Source organism: Erpetoichthys calabaricus, chromosome 3, assembly GCF_900747795.2.
Source record: "Erpetoichthys calabaricus chromosome 3, fErpCal1.3, whole genome shotgun sequence".
Classification (NCBI taxonomy): Eukaryota; Metazoa; Chordata; class Cladistia; order Polypteriformes; family Polypteridae; genus Erpetoichthys; species Erpetoichthys calabaricus.
In genome coordinates, this window is record NC_041396.2 from 104,043,706 (window position 1) to 104,066,858 (window position 23,153).

General features: G+C 41.0%; 1 protein-coding gene across 1 annotated transcript in view; it reads left to right on the forward strand.

Annotated features, from left to right (window-relative positions):
- LOC127525807 (sulfotransferase 6B1-like) overlaps positions 1 to 23,153 on the forward strand; it is a 62,104-nt gene that overhangs the window by 14,419 nt on the left and 24,532 nt on the right. The window contains exons 2-3 of the mRNA XM_051925618.1: positions 11,166 to 11,287; positions 18,007 to 18,096. Of these exons, the coding sequence (XP_051781578.1) occupies positions 11,166 to 11,287; positions 18,007 to 18,096 (212 nt within the window). The remainder of the gene's footprint in view (positions 1 to 11,165; positions 11,288 to 18,006; positions 18,097 to 23,153) is intronic.

Sequence of the window (23,153 nt, forward strand, 5' to 3'; positions counted from 1 at the left end):
ATTAGTTTTATTGCTTCAGATTTACAGTTGTCACACATGTGCGCATGGGTAACAGCTGAGGGGCCTAAACACTTATAATTCTACGCCAGGACAGGGGGCGTTGGAGTGTACTGACTATCTCTCTCAGTCCCTTGCAGACCTTTCCCGGGAAATCCCGCCTCTTGCCGGTCCCAAGGATGACATCACTTCCGGACACCAGGACGCCACTCCCAGTTCCTGCAACGATGACGTCATTTCCTTTTCAGGCCTTTAAAACTGCCATCTTGCCTTGACACAGGCAGTTCTGTTTTGGACTCCGAACTATACACATTGTGTACTTAAAAAGAGCAATTTGCAGCCGAGCATAATATACGGGTGGCTGCCCCAAACCTTTCTGATGTCTCCGACTCATTTATATGACAGTGGCGTAGTCGGCAGGATGCAGCATTCCCAGAAGAAACCGGGAAGGAACCATGAAAGTACTCAGGTAGGAGAGTACCGGGTCCATGTTTCCGGGTGGGTGGCGTGCTCAGCGGTCCAGAGTGGCATGGTGCAGGCTTCGCTCCCACCAAGGGACAACAAGCCCCTAGTCCTACACAGGGAGAATGTGGAGGAGACCCACCGACGTGGGCTGGTTCCTGAGGGGGAAAAGAAAAGGGCTTACTATGTTCTCTCAGAGGAGAGGACTGGGCCGCCCATTGGGACCAACGTCCTAGAGACAGATGGGTTATCCCCAGACCAGCAGGTAAAAACCCTACAGACTTGGGAGTATGATCCAGAGAGATCAACCCGGGAGCAGGCTTATGCTCTCTGGAAACAAGTAGCTCAATGGCTGAGACCATTTGAGCTAAATACTAGACAAATTGTGCAGCAGGTAGCCTGCTTTATCTTACTTCAAAGTCTTCCCAATACCTTTGCCCAGCCGGTCTGGGGAGACTTCCATACCATGGACGAGCTTATAGCTCAAATAAGACCTAACCCAGCCTCACAATCTGTGCGAGCAGAACAGTCCTCTAGTGGACTCCGTAGGGATTACGTCCCACTATATAAGTCCCTTCCATATAACCCGAAGCCTGTCCCGATGTCCCCGGGGCGCAAGGTGGGCCGCTCACGCGGGAGCACGGAGGGATGCGGGTGGAAGGAGGGACGACAGTTGTGTGCACTTACGAACCCCCTGGCTACTGGTCCTACGAGAGTGGTAATACTCAATGGCCTTAAAGTCACAGCACTTCTGGATACTGGCAGCAACATCTCTGTTGTTGATTGCCATTATGTACTACCGTGACAGAGATCAAGGAAAAAGACCAGTATCCGGTGTATACATGGCGAAACACGGTCATATAAAACCGCCCTGTGTGTCATCAGCTATGAAGGAGTGGTAAAAAAGTTCTCCGTAGCGGTTCACCCACACCCACCTTTTCCTGTGATACTAGGGCGAGACTGGTCTGACAGTAAATGCGGTGTACTGATATCCACTCCTCGTAACTCTGTAGGCCTAGTCATAGAAGGAACAAACCCATCTCAGGCTGTTTCCACGCCGTGAAACCACACCCACCTTTTCCTGTGATACTAGGGCGAGACTGGTCTGACAGTAAATGCGGTGTACTGATATCCACTCCTCGTAACTCTGTAGGCCTAGTCATAGAAGGAACAAACCCGTCTCAGGCTGTTTCCACGCCGTGAAACCTGCCTGTATTTGCACGTGTCGGGATCCCTAAAGAAATCCTTACGGATCAAGGGACGCCCTTTACCTCGGCGACGTTCAAGGAAACGGCCAAGTTACTCAAAATAAAGCACTTAAGGACCGCGGTGTATCATCCTCAAACCGATGGTCTTGTTGAGAGGTTCAATCAAACTCTCAAGCAAATGCTGCGCAAGGTGGTCAGCGGGGACGGGAGGAACTGGGATCAGCTCCTCCCCCTTGTACTCTTTGCTTATCGGGAAGTCCCTCAAGCCTCTACGGGGTTCTCCCCCTTTGAACTGTTGTATGGACGACAACCACGAGAGTTATTGGATGTATTAAAAGAAGGATGGGAAGGCACTTCCCTCTGTCAATACATTAGAGTATATCGCGCAGTTATGTGATCGATTCGGGAAAATCCGACCTATTTTAAAGAGTCACATGGAAGAAGCGCAAGCAGCACAGGCCCACTATTATGATCGTGGCACGGTGCTCCGGGAGTTCCAACCGGGGGATCGCGTCATGGTGTTGGTCCCTACCTCGCATTCGAAGTTGCTTGCCCATTGGCAAGGCCCATATGAAGTTAAGGAGAGGAAAGGGCTCGTCAATTATTTGGTGAAACAACCCAATCGTCGGCCGAGCAAGCGAGTGTATCATGTCAACTTGCTGAAGCCGTGGAAGGAGAGGGACCCTGATCCCTCCTCCGCTCAGCCCCGCTCTTTCTTTGCTCAGAGTGACAGCCTTAACTTCGGTCCCGACTTGAATGATAAACAGAGACAGGAACTTGACACAGCGATCTTGTCCGTTCCGGAGGTAGTTAGTGAGCAACCCGGAAGGACCTCTCTGATTGCGCACGACATCGTGACAGAACCCGGAGTTGTCGTACAAGAACGCCCATATCGTCTTCCTGAAGCAAAGAGGGCAGAAGTGGAGCTTGAGATCAAGCGCATGCTGGAGCTAGGTGTGATTGAGGAAAGTTATAGTCCCTGGTCCAGTCCAATTGTTCTGGTCGGTAAGCCCGACGGAAGTTGGAGGTTTTGCAATGACTTCCGTCGACTGAATCAAGTCTCCCAATTTGACGCCTATCCAATGCCTCGTGTGGACGACCTCCTCGAGAGACTTGGACAAGCGAAGTTTTTGACCACACTTGACATGACAAAGGGGTACTGGCAGGTTCCTTTAATGGACTCCGCGAAGGCTAAGACCGCATTTAGCACCCCTAGTGGGCACTGGCAGTAAACAGTCCTCCCATTCGGGTTACATGGGACACCGGCAACATTTCAGCATCTGGTGGACAGAGTGCTCCGGCCCCATGACACGTTTTGTGCTGCCTACTTGGATGACGTTGTCATCTATTCCAGCACATGGAGGGATCATGTGCGGCACTGCGGACACTGGCTGAAGCTGGGCTCCGAATTAACGCAAAGAAATGTTTCTTTGGGTTAAAAGAAGCTAAGTATTTGGGCTACCTGGTGGGTCGTGGTGCTGTAAAACCACAGTGTTCCAAAATTAATGCCATATTACACTGGCCCCGTCTGAATACCAAGCGACAAGTGCAGGTATTTCTCGGGTTAGCAAGGTACTACCGCGGGTTTGTACCCCTGTTCTCCGAAAGAGCAGCAGCCTTGACAGACCTTACAAAGAAGAGGGCCCCAAACCACATGGTATGGACTAACAAGACTGTTGCTGTATTTTGTGACCTGAAACAGACCCTTACGTCAGCACCCATATTGAAAGCCCCAGACTTAACACTCCCTTTCATACTCCAGACGGACGCTTCGGACACAGGCCTGGGGGCCGTGCTGAGCCAAAGTGTCAATGGTGTTGAACACCCCGTCATATACCTGAGCCGGAAACTGTTGGATCGGGAGACCAGGTATGCCGCAGTGGAACGGGAGGCTCTTACGATAAAATGGGCGATTACGCAGTTGAGGTACTACCTCTTGGGCCATGAATTTACTCTGGTGACGGATCATGCACCCCTCCAGTGGATGGCCCTTCACAAGGAGTCAAATCCGCGGGTCACTAGGTGGTTTCTTGACCTCCAACCATATAAGTTCTTGCTTATTCACCGGAAGGGTTCTCTCCATGCCAATGTGGATGCTCTCTCTCGAGTCCACGACCTCTCGGACAGGTCCGCCCGACCCAGTGGGTCTGGGCTAAGGGGGGTGCCTTGTCACAAACGTGCGCATGGGAAACAGCTGAAGGGCCTAAACACTTGTAATTCTACGCCAGGCCAGGGGGCGGCGGAGTGTACTGACTATCTCTCTCAGTCCCTTGCAGACCTTTCCCGGGAAATCCCGCCTCTTGCCGGTCCCAAGGATGACGTCACTTCCGGACACCAGGACGCCACTCCCAGTTCCTGCAACAATGATGTCATTTCCTTTCCAGGCCTTTAAAACTGCCATCTTGCCTTGACACAGGCAGTTCTGTTTTGGACTCCGAGCTATACACATCGTGTACTTAAAAAGAGCAATTTGCAGCTGAGCATAATATATGGGTGGCTGCCCCAAACCTTTCTGATGTCTCCAACTCATTCTTATGACACAGTCCTATCCACAATTATTGGCACCCCTGAGAAAAATGTAAATTCACCTTTTAGTGAATAAAGGTAATCTCACACTGAAAAAATGAGGAGAATCAAACCTTCACTTGAACTAAATTTATTTATGAGAAAAAATAATCCTTCATTTAACAAAACCATATATACCACAATTATTGGCATCCCAAGAGGTTCTTATGGTCAAAGTGTAACTGATTCCTTTTCTTCCATCCATGTCTTACTTTTATAAGTCAATCAAAGTGTGTAGGAAGTTTCAAGCAGTAATCCATGACTTTCTGTTTCACTGGAGTATAAATATGAGAATCAGCATGGGAAAGATAAGGGAACATACTATTCAAATGGGGGGGGGGGGTGTGTTTTGATCTTCATAGGTCAAGAAATGGCTATAGAAAATATCTACCCACCTGAAAATGCCCATATGTACAGTTAAGGCCAATAATTAATAAGTTCTAATCAACTGGAACTGTTACCAACTTGCCTGGAAGAGGATCCAACTTAATTTTGTTCCCACAGAGTGAGTAGGATGGTAAGAGATGTAAACAAGTCCCAAGGATCACTGTTGGAGAAATACAGAAAAATGTAGCATCTTGGGGTCACCAAGTCTCCAAAACTACCACCAGACACCACCTCCATGCTAACAGATTATTTGAAAGGCATGCCAGAAAACAAAACCCTTTCCTGACATTTCACCACCAAGCACTGGACTTTGATAAATGCTACTAGAACTTTGATTGGAAGCATGTTCAATGATCAGATGACGTGGACATTTTTGGCAAGAGACACTTAAGGAGGTTATGGCATAAAGAAAACATGGCTATACTGAAAAGAACCTGATCCCTCACTGTCTCAAAAGGCTCTGGGAACCTAGTTAGTGTACATGGCATCATGGAATCCATGAATCACCAGGGGCCTCATGTATAACGCCGTGCGTAGAACTCACACTATAACATGGCATAAGCACAAAAGCAGGATTGTGCGTACGCACAGAAAAATCCAGATGCAGGAATCTGTGCGCACGCAAACTTTCATGTTCTTCCACTACATAAATCCCGATCAGCGTGAAAAGTAACGCGCGTGCACGCACCTTCTGTCCCGCCCCAACTCCTCCCAGAATTACGCCTCTTTGAATATGCAAATCGATATAAATAGCCTTCTGAGAAAAGACAATGGGAAAAGCACAGGGGAAAATATAAGAATTTCAGTGAATACCAAGTGGAGGCAAAGGAAAAATGAACTATTTGTTGGTTTAAACAGTGGCATAATCAACAAAAGAAAGTTGATCGAGTGACAGAGTGTCGGAGAAACTCGAAAGATCGAGTTCACAAAGTCGCCCAAAAATAAAAAAGAAATCACATATCAAAGTCGCCGTGAAAAGGCAAGTCGTAGCCCACCGTCTGAGTGTCATATGAAAGCTTATTAGGGCACAGACAAAAAAAATAAGCACACAGTGGGAAAAAAGCACGAAATGTCAACTTTAATCTTGAAATTTCCACTTTAATCATGTAGTGTATTTTGCCATTAAAGTAGAACATCATAAACTTCATCTTAAAATTGTTTATTTTACTAGTTTCTCAAGTAGCTCGTTAAATGCTTTGTTCTGTGTTTGATCTTCTATGTGCTCTATGTGTGTGAATCACTACGTGCTTCCGTTCTTTCTCTTTGTCCGACAGGACACAGAATCCATTACATTCGAGATATTACAGCTCTCTGAATAATTAAAATACTGAGATGTATACGTGATATCATTTTCATGATGATAGGAATGAAAGCATGTTATTAACTATGGGAACACGGTGGCGCAGTGATTGTTCATATCTCACGCAAGAGGCTTGCTGCGCCATGTGCGACCTTCGATGAAATAATTTATTACAGAAGTACTGTCTCTTTCAAACGTACTAACCTCCAATTCCTGTCCATACTTTTCTTTCTCCAATCGCCACACAATCAGCTCTGTAATAGACGTTAAGCCATTTGTAAGCTCAGAACGCCGATTCTTCAAAACTTTTAAGGAACACTGAAATATCTTCGTAGTACATGTTTAATTATTCTATTTGTCTATCCTTCCAGTGTCACGTCAGCACCAGCAAGAATACAGCGCAAGGCAGGAGTTATCCGTGAACTAGCTATACGCTGCAGCACCGTGTCCTCACATGTTTAATTATTAACAATACAGATTATTTAAATGAAGTTAAAGTTTTATCTGTATACTATAAGCAACATTTTTTGCTGCATTTCATCTTAAAAATGATATTGTCATCATACGCGCTTTATAAAGTAGCGCAGGTTGTGCAATATTATAATTGTAGTGTAAGTTTACAGTGAGGTGATTGTACTTATAAGTACAAACAGTGCTACAAGGAGCACTTGATGGACTGATTGAGTGCGTTTATAGTTCTTGGAATGAAACTGTTTCTGAAACGCGAGGTCCGTACAGGAAAGGCTTTGACGCTTTTAGCCGTGGTTGAGGTAGTATGTACTTGAAACTGTATACTGATAATTCTCTTTCCGATCAGCTGCTGCTGTGATTCACACTCAGATACAGTGATATAAATACTCCGAGTGGTGCAGTGAGAGTAATATGGAAAAAGATGATCCGCAGTGGCAACCCTTAACGGGAGCAGCTGAAAGAAGAACAAGATGCAGTGAGCGTAACAACGCTAAAGCAGTTATGGTATTTGGAATACTATGGCTATTCCCTGGACCATTATATTGCTACAGGTTAATTACAATCAGATGCATTACACTAATAAACAATATGCAGTTAATTTCAGTGTAGGCCTATTTATAAAGCCGCGTCAGGAATGTGGAGCTAAGAAAGAAAGGATGAGCACATAGGAACAGTAGCACTGCTTTGACGCTGGGTGCCGCCAGTCTGCAAAACCGAGCGGAGAAATTGCGTACGCCAAGGTATGAGTTACCATGGAAATGTGCGTGGCTTTATGCCAAGTTTAGGTTTTATACATTGCGATTTGAGCGTGGAAACGGGAGTACACAACATTTCTGTGCGTACGCACCGTTTATACATGAGGCCCCAGGAGATTTTAAATTTAAATCTGTCTGACTTTGCCAAGAAACTACGACTGGATTCACCAGCAGGACAAAAATCCACAACATATCTCCAAATCAACACAAAAATGTTTAAAGGAACACAAAATCAAGCTTCTGCCATGGCTGTCTCAGTCCCTGGACCTAAACCTCATTGAAAAACTGTGAGGTGAGCCAAAGAGGAGGGGGCGAAAGAGAAAACATACGACCCCAGATGATCTACAGAGATAATGTAAAAAAGGAATGGTCTCAGATTTCATGCTGTATATTCTCTATTTTGTGTTTTCTCTCTCCCTCCTTACTTTGAATCTTTTCCTCTAATTGTCACTAAACTCCAGAGTTGGTAGCTTCTTTGTATTAATGGAATGAGGTTGCATTTCCAAGGTTCTCTTTATAGATTGTGATTTACAAAGAGCGATAAAACAAAATCCTGGACTGGTCAGTAATAAATCTAGCCTTTTAGCTATCACAAGATACAGAGAAAGGATACATTTATGAAAACATGTAAACTGCTAATTGTGTCAAAGGGATTAACTTCCTCCAGAAGCCTGTAAAATATAGTCATTACAGTTTTGACATTAGCTTTAACACTTGTGTAGCATTTTTTTTAGATGTGAAATACTCATCCCTGTTTGAATCTGAGCTTCGAGATGTCATGGATGGATCAAATGCTAGTTTTGATATTTTCCTTATGATGTAACATGAAAAGAACAGCAACTTCTGCATTTTGTCATGCATCTATATATTCCCCAAACCTATTTGAAATTTACTGACAACAAAATGCATAAAGCAGGACCAACACACCAGTTCAATGTTGGTTAAATAAGGCCACAGAGTTAGACTTTCTAGGTAAAGATCATTGCCAGAAATTTATTTTGCAACACTTTTTCTTTTATTCACACATACTTTCCTTGAAAGTTTCAATGTTTACTTTAATGAATAATCTACTGGGACTATTTTAAGAGAACTTTCTCTTTTGACTTTTTATTTCTCTCCTGTTACAAGCATGAGAAAATTGACTGCTATGTGAATCACTTTATATTGTCATATTGGGTTGTAGAGTTGCTCAGGGCATAGGGTTTCCAAGAATATCAACTTTATGTAACAGGCAGAAACAGGCATTAAGAGTTTATTCAACAGGAGTTTATCATGAATGTATAAGAACACAGGTAGCAACTTGGCAAAAGACGCACTCCAGCTCCACCTTTCAGTTTAAAAGAACACAAAGTCTTCTTCGTTGAGCAGGTTCACTGTCTCGGAAGCAGGCAGCTAGGGCAGATGTGGTCTGGGAATAGAGGACAGAAGAGTGAGCAATTGGCTGGCTGGGGCTCAGCTCAGTCATTTAAATGTTCTAAGCATTGTGCGAGAAGCATGTTACACAGTAAAAGAGCAAAGCCGCAGCTGATCCCTCAAATGTTCGGTTAATAATGTGTTTGTTTTACATTGAAATATTGTTTAGGTGGGTGTTTTCGAAGGGCATCTGTGTTTTTTTGCAATTAATTAACTGTTTAACAGAGAGCCAGCTCTCAGTTAAGACAGCATCAGCGTGCAGCAAGCTGGCGTTAGGTGGTAGGAGTACGGAGCAGACAAGGATGTCAAGGATGGTGAATCGGCTGGGACATCAGTCACAACATCTTCATTAATAAGCCATTAACAAATACAATTATCCATTTCTTGAAGTGATAATCATATACCATATTTGTAAGCTTTTATAATAACTTTTATTAATAAGTCATTAGCAAATACTGTTAATGCATGTTTACAAATATTTTATTCATTTGTTGTAGTCTTTTTATAATACATACTCTAAAGTCAAATCTATTCATCCATTATAAATGTTTGTAAAGTTTAATAATGAAAAGAAGGAAAGCTGATAGCAGCATGGCCCCCTACAAAAGAACGCTTAATTAAAATCATTGTGGAGTTAAATCTATGGGAAGAATTACCTAAAAAAGCAGTTTACTAAATAAAGAATACTAATAAAAGAAAAATAAGCTGCTCCAGAGCCAGATAGAAGTAGAATTTCAATGAAAATTTTTATCAGAGCTAGTTATACAGTAATCCCTCGCTATATCGCGCTTCGACTTTCGCAGCTTCACTCTATTGCGGATTTTATATGTAAGCATATTTAAATGTATATCGCGGATTTTTTGCTGGTTCGTGGGTTTCAATGGACAATGGGTCTTTTAATTTTGGGTACATGCTTCCTCAGTTGGTTTGCCCAGTTGATTTCATACAAGAGACGCTATTGGCAAATGGCTGAGAAGCTACCCAATCAGAGCACGTATTACATATTAAATAAAACTCCTCAAATATATTGTGAGCACGGGGGCTGTTCGCACCCCTAGAGGATACGGCTGCTCCTCAAAAAATGCTGAAAGACTACCTTCACATTGCTCCCATCCTTGCTGGGCTTACTTGTGGCTGCTTTGTCAAGCGATATGCTTCCCCCACGGTGCTTCGCATACAGCACCTATTGATCAAAATCACCTATTGATTTTTGATTGTTTGCTTTTCTCTCTCTCTCTCTGACATTCTCTGATCCTGACGCACACTCCTTTGAAAAGGAAGAGATGTTTGCATTCTTTTAATTGTGAGACGGAACTGTCATCTCTGCCTTGTCATGGAGCATGTTTAAACTTTTGAAAAAGGGAGAAATGTTTGTTTGCAGTGTTTAAATAAAGTTCCTGTCTCTCTACAACCTCCTGTGTTTCTGTGCAAATGTGTGACCCAAGCATGACAATATAAAAATAACAATATAAACATATGGTTTCTACTTCGCGGATTTTCACCTTTTGCAGGGGGTTCTGGAACACAACCCCTGCGATCGAGGAGGGATTACTGTATATACAGTATAATGAATATGGTCCCCTGTGAAAGTTTGCTGGGCATGATTTAATGATATGTGATTGAGGAGGGGGAAGTTGGGTCCCCATGTGAAACTGTTCTGTAAGCTGAAACTGGAGCAGCACTGCTCAGAAAAGTAACATACGAAGAATGTGCAGTAGACAATCTCTGGGTATGGTAATTCAACATATTATGTTTGAACTATAAAACTGTATGCCACGATACTTTATAGTTATACTATAACCAATTCTTACAAATCCAGTATAGCATCAAGAACATCAGCAAATGCGTCATTCTTAATAGAATCAAAATCGTGATCAGAATCTGACTTAAGGTGATGACGACATATTCCATATCACTAGCATAACTATATAACTTTGGAATACTCTGAACCTCAGCTCTCCAAGAGTAATTTACCTTTTACTGTATGTGTATCAACATAGGTGGGATCTTTGATAAAAGCAAATTCATTTACCTATGGGGCGCTTCTCACCTCAGCATATGAGTGTCCATCCATCCATCCATTTTCCAACCCGCTGAATCCGAACACAGGGTCACGGGGGTCTGCTGGAGCCAATCCCAGCCAACACAGGGCACAAGGCAGGGAACCAATCCTGGGCAGGGTGCCAACCCACCGCAGAGCATATGAGTGTGCAAGTACTAATGAAAGACAGCAAACAACGGGCAAACATGATTTATTTGAAATAAGACACCCTTTACTTGAAAGAAGACACCCTTGAGTATGTAAAAATGCCTTTATTGATTTTGATTGACTCATGAGTTAATAGCAACGTACACAAACAACTTTGAAATATGATGGTGTCCCACCGACAGGATACCTCATGCATAATTAATTAATGAATGTTATTCTCTTGCTCATTGCCAAATAAAAACTTTATCTCTATATAAATTACACATGTGTTATCTTTTACTCTGGCTCTATCAAAGGTTGAGGTGTTCAATGCTTTTATACTGCATTCAGATAGAAACGTAAGTTGTATATAATGATTCAATATAATTAAACTCCTTATGTTTTATTGTCTGTTTTAGGTTTTAACTGGATGATTAATGTAATGAAAAAAATAATTTCCATTGATGGAGAAGCTTTTAAACCTGATGAAAATATTCCACCAATTGGACTAATTGAATTCCTAAAGCCAGACAAACTCCAGGTAAAGAAGGAGAAATATAGCTCATATTGATGTTCTACCTGTTTGTGAAAAAAATCTAGCAGTATATCACTTTATTATTTAACTAGCAAAATACCCGCGCTTCGCAGCGGAGAAGTAATGTGTTAAAGAGGTTATGAAAAAAAAAGGAAACATTTTAAAAATAACGTAACATGATTGTCAATGTAATTGTGTTGTCATTGTTATGAGTGTTGCTGTGTTTTATATATATAAAATACACACACACACATATAAACATATATATACATATACACATATATATACATATCTACATATATATATATATATATATATATATATATATATATATATATATATATATATATATATCTATATATATACATATACACATCCACATATCAACATATATATATATGCACATATATACACACACACACGCTTTATGGGTGATGATTGTTTTACTCTTTTTATCTTGATTTTATTTTATTGTACAATCAACTCCTATCTGCGCACAGCAGGGCAGCCATGGGCGGATGCGTATGGTGTATTCACTCCATGTTATCGTGCATTGCGCTGTCACTGGTATTTTGATAAAAGAATTTGAACAACATATAAGAAGCGTATAAATTATTAAACAGTAAAACATTAACATTTAAGAAGTAAAGTTACATTAAGTACTACTGCAGTGCCTTCGGGTATACCTCATTTTTTGTTTGCCCATTACATGCTTAAATGTATACATTTTTTGGTGCACCTACCCGAGAACACGCGACATATAACCGAGCGTGGGAGAAGCATGGATTTTAAACACGCGTTGAGTTCATCTGCTGGTCTCCCTCGTGGAATAACTGGTAATGTTTGACTAAAATCTACAGCGAGTAAAACGACATTACCTCCTATTTTTTTTTTTACGATCTCTGAGATCTTGCTTTTTTCGGTTCAAGGCTTCATAAGCTCTTTTATGTTGTATGGTGTACTTATCCCAAACCATCATCTTTGAATGTTGCAAGACTTTCGCCTTGTATGTAGATCGGGGTAATTACATTCATTGCATTCCTAGTCTGAATCACAATCTGATTGTATGGGTGGTTACCTGGCACTGTAGGGTTGCCACCCGTCCTTTAAAATACGGAATCGTGCCACGTTTGAGAATGAAATTGCGCGTCCCGTTTTGAATCAATACTGGACGGGATTTATCCCGTATTTTTTTTATCATTTTTTTTTTAAAGCAGCGTCTCATGCAAATCATCCCACACGCATTTTATGAAGATGCCTCCTTTCCTACTTTTGATTGGGTAATACTTGATGTCATCGTTAGTTTGATTGGTGTTTTTAACTGTCCAGTGAGGAGGGCGTGTCTTTTAAGTACAGTCTGCAAAGTGTTGGCACTGAGATGTGGCGTCAGCGCCATAGTTGAAGCCCCTAACGTTGCGGTCAGCAAGTCGGCTAACATCCGCCATGTGCCGTCTTTCAGTTGCGAGAAGCAGATCATAGAATGGTTGAAACTGTTGCCCCTAACATTGCGCCACGGCGTGTGGTTCGTTTATACCTCGTGTCTTCTCATTAAACTTTTATCTCGCGAATATGTTATTGCAATCCGCAGCGGGAGCGTTTCTATAAACTTAATTTAAACTTACGTTTTACATCGTGCTTTGTTTCCCTTATGAACATGCTTGTATGCTTAACTCGCTCCGTTCTCAATTGTTTAATTAATTTTTTGCTCTTCGCTGTTTGCGGCTGTTCCTCCATTTCCCCCTACTTCGTTCTTTTATCTTGCGAATATGTTATTGCAATCCTTAATGGGAGCGTTTCAATAAACTGATTGAAAATAGTTTTGCATTTACCTTTTTAGTAAAAGGCGAGCTTTTAAGCCTGAGAAATCACCCCGTAAATGCACACGTTTAATTGGACATGTGTTAATATGTATGGTTACACAGTATTAAAAGACAGTGAACAACGTCAGTTACCTTTCTTCCCGCGTTTGATAAAAGGTGAGCTTTTAAGCCTGAGAAATCACCCCGTAAATGCACACGTTTAATTGCACATGTGTTAATATGTATGCTTACACAGTATTAAAAGACAGTCAAAAATTAACGTCATTTACCTTCGTTCCCGCGTGTGACTCGTGCTGTAAATGTCTTCCTTGTTTTTAGTTCACGTGATTACGTAGGAGGCGTGATGACGCGATACGTGACTCCGCCTCCTCCATTACAGTGTATGGACAAAAAATATGTTCCAGTTATGACCATTACGCTTTGAATTTCGAAATGAAACCTGCCTAACTTTTGTAAGTAAGCTGTAAGGAATGAGCCTGCCAAATTTCAGCCTTCCACCTACACGGGAAGTTGGAGAATTAGTGATGAGTGAGTCAGTGAGTCAGTCAGTCAGTCAGTGAGGGCTTTGCCTTTTATTATTATAGATTATTTATTAATTAGATTTCTGCAATAAGAATATTTTACATATGGAAGCACAGGTTTCACTTCCCTACTTTCTCATACAATTATCAGATTAACAGGCAAAAATCAAACCTGTCTGCACACCGGTACCTACGTAAACAAATCTGAGTACCTTTCTATCAGGGATGAAAGGTTGGTTTATTTTCCCTTCAATCAAACAATCAAAGCAAGTGAAAGAAGAACCATAAAAAGTCTTCCATATACAGTACAGTATTCTCCTGCTCTTTTGATATTAAGCCCACACTACATTGCAGCCTGCCATACCAACTTTGATCTCAATAGGCCATTAAAATTTAATATACTTTAAACCCCACTCAAGTCCAAAATACACCTTAACAACTTCAACTTCTCAGAACACTTTGTAGTGACCCCTGCTAACCTTGCACTCCTGAAACAAAATATTCTGTTAAATGGGCATGTATCCTTGGTAACATAAGAACTACATTAAAATAAAGCAGATCCCTACTTGTTTCATATGAACAAGATATTTTATGGAAACTCAGCTGACCTTCTAGGTTTGTAGTGTCATTTATTGCCAACCTTCATGGCCTATTGGCTGTGGCAGACATTTACCCACACTGGCACCTGGGGAAACTGTGCATCTACCTGTGTGGTTTCCTCTTAACAACATGCAACCTTATCAAGTCTGTTTTCTATTAGATCATTACTCTATGTACCTGGCACCTTGTTTACAGGACAGCAACCTGTCAATGTATGTATGTGTATAGGGGACATGGTTAAGTGGCTAATGCAGTGGACATTAAGGCACAAGGACTCCAAGATCTATTCCCACCTCTACCTCACTTTGTGACCTTGAACATGCCAGTCAGCCTGCCTGTTCTCCAACTTTGAGGATAGCAGCTCCAGGTGTCCCTGCTGCCCCAGATTCCCTGCTCAACCTTAAGAGAAAATTGAAAGCAGGGTACCGGCCTCTCCTTATCATACTGGGGGGAACTTCTTTTTTTATTAATTACATTCCCCAATTTCCCTTTATCAAAATTAGCACTCCCTTGTGGTAAAGATTCACTGCCTGTGCTGTCTTTGGATTGTTGGTACATAGCTAAACTCGTCTCCTAAAACTCCTCTCTTCAGATGTTCTAAAAACATCTGCATCCCTGGTCAAGACTGTGTCTTCTTAATTTATATCAGTATGCACAATTAGATGCCTGCAAATCTGTGTTAAAGGGACACTATTTATAAATCAAAATCACTTTGAAATACAAAACAAAAACAAATAATTAGTCAATGCATATCCCCATTTCTTTGAAATTGTTTAAGGTTGGTTCAATGACTGGAATCAACTGTTAGCTGTACAACTGCATATTTTAAATCAAGAGTGACTAACATCGGACCTAGAGGGTTGCAGTAGTTTCAGTTTTTTGTTCAAACAGTTGCTTAATCAGAAAACAATCCTTGCCAATAACAGATCTTTTTTAATATTGTGGCTTGTTAGTGTTTTAACTCTCCAATGTCAGGGCATTCATAATCATAGATTTTTTTTCCTTTATAATGAAATCATCCAAATAGCTTGAAGCTTAAAATGGATGAGTAATTTTTGTTTCTTCACCTCTCCTCAGTTCCCTTCTGTGTACTTTATTAAACCAAATGGTGCATGATAAATTCACATAGGCATAAATGGAAACAAGCTAGATGGAGAACTGCTGGTTCCTTTGTCATTTACATCTAGTTGCTAATAAGGGGCAAATTAAACAGTAAATGCAGCTGTTTCAGACTAAAATAAGCAATTAACACTAGAATCCCTGAAGCCTCCAAAACAACTTGTAATCCTGGGCCACCTTAAATTCTCATGTCTTTATTTGAAGACTAACAGTGTCAGATTGGGGAGAGCATGAGCTGACTGAGAGAATAAAAGTGAATAATAAAACAAAACGCTAACTTTTACAAGTACCATAAATTTACACCGGCTGTTACAGACGCAAATAAATCAAATGTATGTTTTTATTCTATAATAGTAATAATAATAGCCACTCACTACTCAAAATAGTTAATGCATAAAGAGATCGAATCTTCAACCTCTCAAATTGGAGACAGCAGTTCTTCCCTCTGCACCAGCCAAGCAGACATACAGTATATACTGTATGTGTGTGTGTATTGTGCCCTATCCCAATTTCTTTTACTTTGGTTAAATTCTAGGAAAAAAGTGCACTTGTTTTGTTATATCTGTGTCTTTTGTGAAAGTGTTTATTTGATATTTGGATTTCAGTCTTTATACACTTCACACATTATACACTTCACATCAGAATTTTGCCAATTATTAGTAGAACATGAAAAAACTTTCTGTTCTAGTTATGTGTTCAACATTTCTTGCCTCACATTTCATGTCATCCTACATTTATACAAATTGTTGTAGACACAGAACACACATGAAATGTATGTATTCTAAATAATGATACATTATTAAACAATGCATGTATGATATAGTAAAGAGGAAATTTTGAATTTTTACTTTTAAAAATTAAGTTCAGTATACTGCTCCAAGAAGATTGCTCTTGGAAATCAAAATCGACTTAGAAACCAGTCATCATGATTTATAAATGGGTGCTCTCTTCTTCTTCTTCTTGGTATTTGGAATAGTTTTGCCATTCCATGCGCCATTATATTGTCACAGAATGATTACAATTAAGTGAATTAAATTTGTAAACAATATGCAATTAATTTATAAACAATATGCAATTAATTTCAGTGTATTTGATAAATCCCGTGCTATTAATGTGAATATGAAAAAGAAGGGAAACGACACAGAAACAGTGGCACGGCTTTGATTCTGGGTGCTGCCAGTTTGCAAAACTGAGCAGAAATGTATGTACACATGATCTGAGGCTACTGTGAAAATGCTTTATGCAAAGTTCAGTTTTTATACATCTCAAAGTGAGTGTGGAAACGAAAGTACACACCGTTTATACTTGAAACCCTTGGTCATAACAGTGATCACGGTAAACGTATCCATTCTCATACCTGCTTAATTCCAGTCAGTCATAAAAAGTTACGAACATTACACCTTCACATAATTACGTGACAAAAAAGTCCAGTTTGAAGTTGTCAATAATTTTTGGAAATGGTTAAGCAGCAGTATAATTCTTTGATTTAACACATGATCTACTGAAATAAAAATAATAAATCCCATTGTCTGCATGAAAAATGATTCACAATTGACTCCTCTCGCCATTTCTAATGCTGCATGACAAACGCCATTGCCACAAATGTATCTTGACCGTCCTTTTCACAGCTAAACTTCATGAGAACAGTGATATGAACTTGCTTATTTTGCTAGCAGCAGAACCCAGTGGCTAATTGTTATTATGTTTAATGTATAGTGTTACTTCATAGGGATCTACATATTTTAGCAAAAGAGGAACACAAGCTACATCTGTGATACTGAATGGCTAAACAGTATGGCTACAGATTATGATGTGTATAAGCATGCTGTTGAAATATTGTCATGATCATACAAATTTTACTTTCAATACTATATCCCCCATGCAAAGTTTTGTTGGTGCTTAACAGAAAAAAAAAACAACAAACGAACAAAAACTGGGCAACTATGCAATTTAAAAAAGGGCAAAACATGTTGATAATTATTTTATCACCAACTATTCAGGCCAAGATACAAAGGGAAGTATTTAATTGCTAACTGTGCTGGAGATTTTCTCAGGGTTTTTCCACAATGATTCAGGTAATCATGAACATGACTAAGCAGTATATCAGGTAAGATGAATTGTAATTTCTTTGAACTAAAATGAAGTTTGGTATTTTAATACATTATTTATCATGGCCCACATCCAGCAAAATGTTGACATTGTTACTAGGTAATATGCTAGAGCATTGATGGGTGTGGAGTGCATATTTCATCACTGATAATGGTGTTGGATTATTTTTAGGTCTATCATTCATGGCTAGGCATTATATTACATGCTGCATAAAATGAAGATCCATTTGAATGGCTTTCAAAATTGCCTAATCTCTATGCATTAGAATCTTTGTATTTACTGTAAAGAGCAGCTTTTATCTTTATCACATTGATCTGAACTGGGGAATAAAATGATATAAGTACAGGATGTCTAGCAAATTTGTTCAGAAACACACTTTCTCTGCATGCCACTATACTGTACATCATTTATGAGAGATTCTGTTGGACTTTACTTTTTGTTTCTATTAAAAATCACTCAGATCCAAATTTTTTTTTAAGTTGTCATGTTCATTCTTGATTATTTTAGAGTGACTGAATTATATTAAAAGCTGATGGTTTTTATTATTTGTTAACAGATGTTGGATAAGATACCTTCTCCAAGACTTCTGGGCACTCACTTTCACCCAAATAATATTCCAAAGTCTTTTTTCGACAAAAAAACTAAGGTTTGTGCAAAAATATATATTTTGTTTATTTGATGTCATTACTGTATTAAACTCCCATTTTAATAGAGATAATGGAGTTGTGTGCTATTAGATTAGATTAGATTCAACTTTATTCTCATTCTACAGGTACAACAAAATGCAATTTTTTCATCTAACCAGGAAGTGCAAATTGTAGAATAAGGAGCAATAGACAGTGGGTGCAAATAATACATTAAAGTGCAATAAACAGTAAGGTGCAATCAGGCAGCATACAAATGAGAATATAAATCTATATTATATTTGAATTTACAGGTAATAGTATATAAAAGGAAAATAATATAGATGTGATCAGTAGTTCAGATACATACAAAATATAGATATGAAATATTTTATATACAGAATAGATATATGTAAACAGGTGGAAATATACATACTGTAGAGTATAGTCAGTAGTTATTGATATTTAGAAAGGTCAGCTATTGAGTGTGTGAGGGATGGCCAGCAGTTTATCCTGGCCAACACCCCCAGGCCGCTAGAGGGAGTCCTCCCTGCAGCATAGAGGTGCCCCGAATTCCCGCAGGGCATTATGGACAATGGAGTTCAGCTGCACAGCCCTGCTGGATGCCATGGGGGCTGCCAGGGGATGCTGCAGGGAGGCACAGCTGTTTTTATTATAGCCCAGAAGTACTACCTCGTCACGGGGACGGAAGAAATGAAGTACTTCCGGGCTGAAGAAAAAGAAGAGTTCATCTGACCCGGAAGTGAAGAACAGAAGCACTTCGGGGTCAAGGACTATAAAAAGAACTGTGGGAAACCCAGCAGACTGAGCCAAGTTGGGAGGGTGTCGAATGGAGCTGCTAGGAGTGGAGGATTGTGATTGATTATTATATTGCGATTATTGATTTAGTATTGCGTATAGTGGAGGTGGAGGTGCTTTGTGCACATTTTGTTATAATAAATTTAATATTGGACTTTTACCTGGTGTCAGAACGTGTTGTCTGCGGGTTCAGGGGTCAACAGGGACCCTAATTTCCCACAAGTGATAAGGGTTTAGAGTTCAGAATGGTGATGGTGTTATGCAAGAAACTGTTCCTGAGCCTACTGGTGTGGCACCAAAGGCTCCTGTAGTACCTCCCTGATGGGAGGAGGGTAAACAGTCCGTGGTTGGGGAGGGAGGCATCCTTGATGATGCTGCAAGCCTTTTCGCAGAAACAGTGTATGTTGCAGGTCTGCAACAGTCAGCAGCGGGATGCCAATGATGTGCTGGGCAGTTTTCATCACCCATTGTAGGACCTTCCTCTCAATCTCTGAGCCTCTCAGCAACGGAGCAGTTGCCATACCACACCGTAATGCAGTTTGTCCATATGCTCTCAATAGTGCAGTAGTAAAAGTTTAACAGAATCTGAGGAAACACGCAGGCTTTCTTTAGCCTCCTCAGAAAGTAAAGTCATTGTTGCGCTTTTTTAACCAGCCTCAAAGTGTTTACTGTCCAAGGAAGGTCCTCAGAGATGTGGACACCCAGGAATTTGAAGCTCCACCTCAGACCCATTTATATGGATGGGTGCATGTCTGCTGCCCTTAGTTTTCTGGTAAGCCACAATGAGCTCTTTAGTTTTATTGGTATTGAGGACGATATTATCGTCAGCACACCACGTTGGCAGGTGTTGAACCTCCTCTCAGTAGGCTGACTCGTCATTGTCACTGGTTAGTCCCATTACTGTAGTGTCTTCTGTGAACTTTATGATTGAGTTGAAGCCATATAAAGGGATGCAGTCATGGGTAAAGAGGGAGAAGAGGAGTGGGCTGAGTACACAGCCCTGTGAAAATGCCAGTATTCAGGATCAGGGTAGAGGATGTCTGGTTGTTTAGCCTGAAAGACTGGGGTCTTTTGGTTAGAAAATCCAGTGTCCAATTACAAAGAGAGGTGCTCATACCAATGTTGGTGAGTTTAGTTACCAGATTGGAGAGGCTGATAGTGTTAAATGCAGAGCTAAAATCAACAAATAACATCCTCACATAGGAGTTGTTGTTATTCAAGTGTGTCAAGGAAGAATGAAGAGCCAAGGATATGGCATCCTCCATTGACCCATTAGACAAGCTGGTTGGGATCTAGTGTGAGAAGTAGACTGGATTTGAGGTGGACCAGAACCAGTCTCTCAAAGCACTTTGTGATGATGGGAGTGAGTGCAACAGTGTGATAGTCATTCAGGCTCCCTGGAGAGGATAGTTTAGGGAACTGGACAGTCATTGTGGACTAAAGGCATGTAGGGACAAGAGCCTGGGCCAAAGACAGATTGAAGATGTTACTGAAGACCTCAGACAGTTGCAAAGTGCAGGCCTTAAGCACAAACCCAAGTATGCTACCAGGACCAGCAGCCTTGCGTGCATTTACTTTGCTCAGTGCAGATTGTACAGTGAAGGTAGTAAGTTTGGGGGGCTGGTCACCTCAGGGAGATACAGTTTTGGTTACAAGTATTTTATTGTCCTGCTCAAAAACAGCATAAAAGCTCATCTGGAAGGGAGACAATGGTTGATGTTGGAGTTGTATGTACCTTCCTGTAGTCTGTGAAGCTCTGGATGCCTTGCCATATACGACTGGGGTCAGAGTTTTTGAAATGATCCTCAATTTGTTGCTTGTATTTCTGTTTGGCTCTCCTGGTGCCCTTTTTCTGGTTGGCCCTGAATGTGCTGTAGCTTTCAGCATTACCAGATCTGAAAGTGGCGTCGCAAGCTTACAGCAAGAGTCTAATCTCTCTATTCATTCAAGGCTTCTGGTTTGGGAAGGTCTTAATCTGTTTGTGCATTGTGATTTCATTAATGCTTGTATTGATGCAATCCAGGACAGAAGCGGTGTATCTTTCAATGCCCACTTCTGAGTCATGAGTAGCATGGGTGGCAAACAAGCTCCAGTCTGTGTGTTGACAACTTCTGCTGTAAAGCAGTGTCTGCCACTTCAGGACAGAACTTCACTGTCCTCACTGAAGGTCTCACACATCTGATAATTGGTGTGTATTTAGGGAGGAGAAGCAGGGAGTGGTGATCTATTTGTCCAAGATGGGGGAGCAGAAACGTTTTGTAGGCTTCAGCAATGTTATATGCATATTCTAAGACTCCTCGGATGGGGCAGGAAACGTGTTCATGAAACGTCTGATCTGCACGTGCCATTTGTTGTCAGCTAACAGGTCTACACTTAATCATCAGATATTCCAGATCAGAAGAGCAATGACTTTCCGTTAAAACAGTGTCCACACACCCAGCATTGTTCACATAAATGTCTGTGAAAATCATGATGTTGTAGTCCATAATACGTGAGTGTGTGCTGATTCAGAGTAATAGTTTGTCTAGCTCGTTGGCTAGAGACCGAACATGAGCGAGAAAATGCTCAACAGAGTCAGATCTCAGGGGGTTTGCCGAAGCCTCACCCAAATACCGCCACGCTTCCCTCTCCTTTGTTTATGATCTTGATGCTGCTGCTGGACTCTTCCTGTTGGTAGAGCTGATTCGCTACACCGTGGTGTCCTGGCTATCTCTGGAGGCAGTTGAACATTGTCCAGTGCTGCATTTCTGCAAAGGGAGCCAACATTCAATAGTTCTAGTCGGTGATACAATGTATTTGCACAGCTGTATCAGGAGAAAACAAAAAAATAGTAACCATAATACTACTAATTTGTAAAAACTGGGAAGAAGCAGCGTGTCACGATGCACATACGCCATCGCCATAGTCTATATATTCCCATACTGTATACCCATATAGTGATGTGCCTGCATGTGGCTTCTGTTTTTTATGTTTTTTTCTTCTTGTATTTCCATAATGCTGTCTAATTCATTCATAACTGAATAAAGATATTTGTTAAGGAGGCACCATGTTGACACCTAAATCAGAAATTTCAGGCAAGGTCACACTATGACATATTAAATATTATTTACCACATATCTCCCCAGGCCTACATTCTGTTATTATTTTGCTAGTTAGCTTACTATATGTTAATGATGTCTGTTTAGTCCATTTAGGAAATGTTTCAAAGCCAAAAAAACAATATTATAGACAAAGAAACATTCCCAAAATAAAATGGTTGTATATAACCAGTAAAATGCTATTTTAGAATTATTATTTTAGAGTCTATAGTAATCCATCTGCTTTAACAAAACCAAGAAAAATAAGCAAAGAAAATAAGGTAAACCAAACTACACCAGTTTATAAAATAAAAAACAAATCTTTTGAAATGCACAGAAAATATAGCTAAAACACAGTTTCATCATTACTGAGGTTTAATATGTTTGTAACATCAATGCACATTATAATAACAGCTTGGTGATATGAATTATTATACAATATGTGTCTTCTTTTAATTGTTTTGGCTGCATTTGATCAAGAGTGTCCCCAAGATCTCTCATTATATATATTGTAGCAGTTGAGGCTCGCATCCACCTCTCGAACCCTCAGGTACCACTCTTCAGACCAGGTGAATATATAATAACTTTTTATTTTGTTATTATAATACTGTGCACCAAGCACTCTCCTCCACACACTCATAAACACAATACTCTCTCTATAACCAATACCTCCTCTCCCAGACACGTCGTCACCCTACCTCCCAGCTCAGCTCAATGTTCTGTGCTTCCCAGAGTTCTTTTATAGCCCCTGACCCGGAAGTGGCTCCAAGCCAAACCCACAAGTCCGTTTTCCTTCCGGGTCAGGGCAAAGTCCTTTTCTTCATCCCGGGAGCACATCGCTTCTTCCAGTCACGTGACTGGGATGCACTCCCGGGTTATAGGGCATGCCAGAGCCCACTAGCCCCCCTACAGCGACTCCTAGCGGCCCCCAAGGTATCCAGCAGGGCTGTGTCAAAACACTACAAAGTCCATGAGGCCCTGCTGGCACTCGGGGCACAAATATGCTGTCCGGAGGGCTCCTCCTAGCGGCCTGGGGGTGATGACCGGAGTCCATAGCCGGTCGTCTGTCACAGTCCCTCCCCCTTAGCGACGACCAGTGGGGCGGAGCGTTGATTCCCGCGAGGGACGTCCTCCTCCAGGAGGACGCGAGATCCGGGCCGTGGTTCTGCTGTCTAGATCCCCCA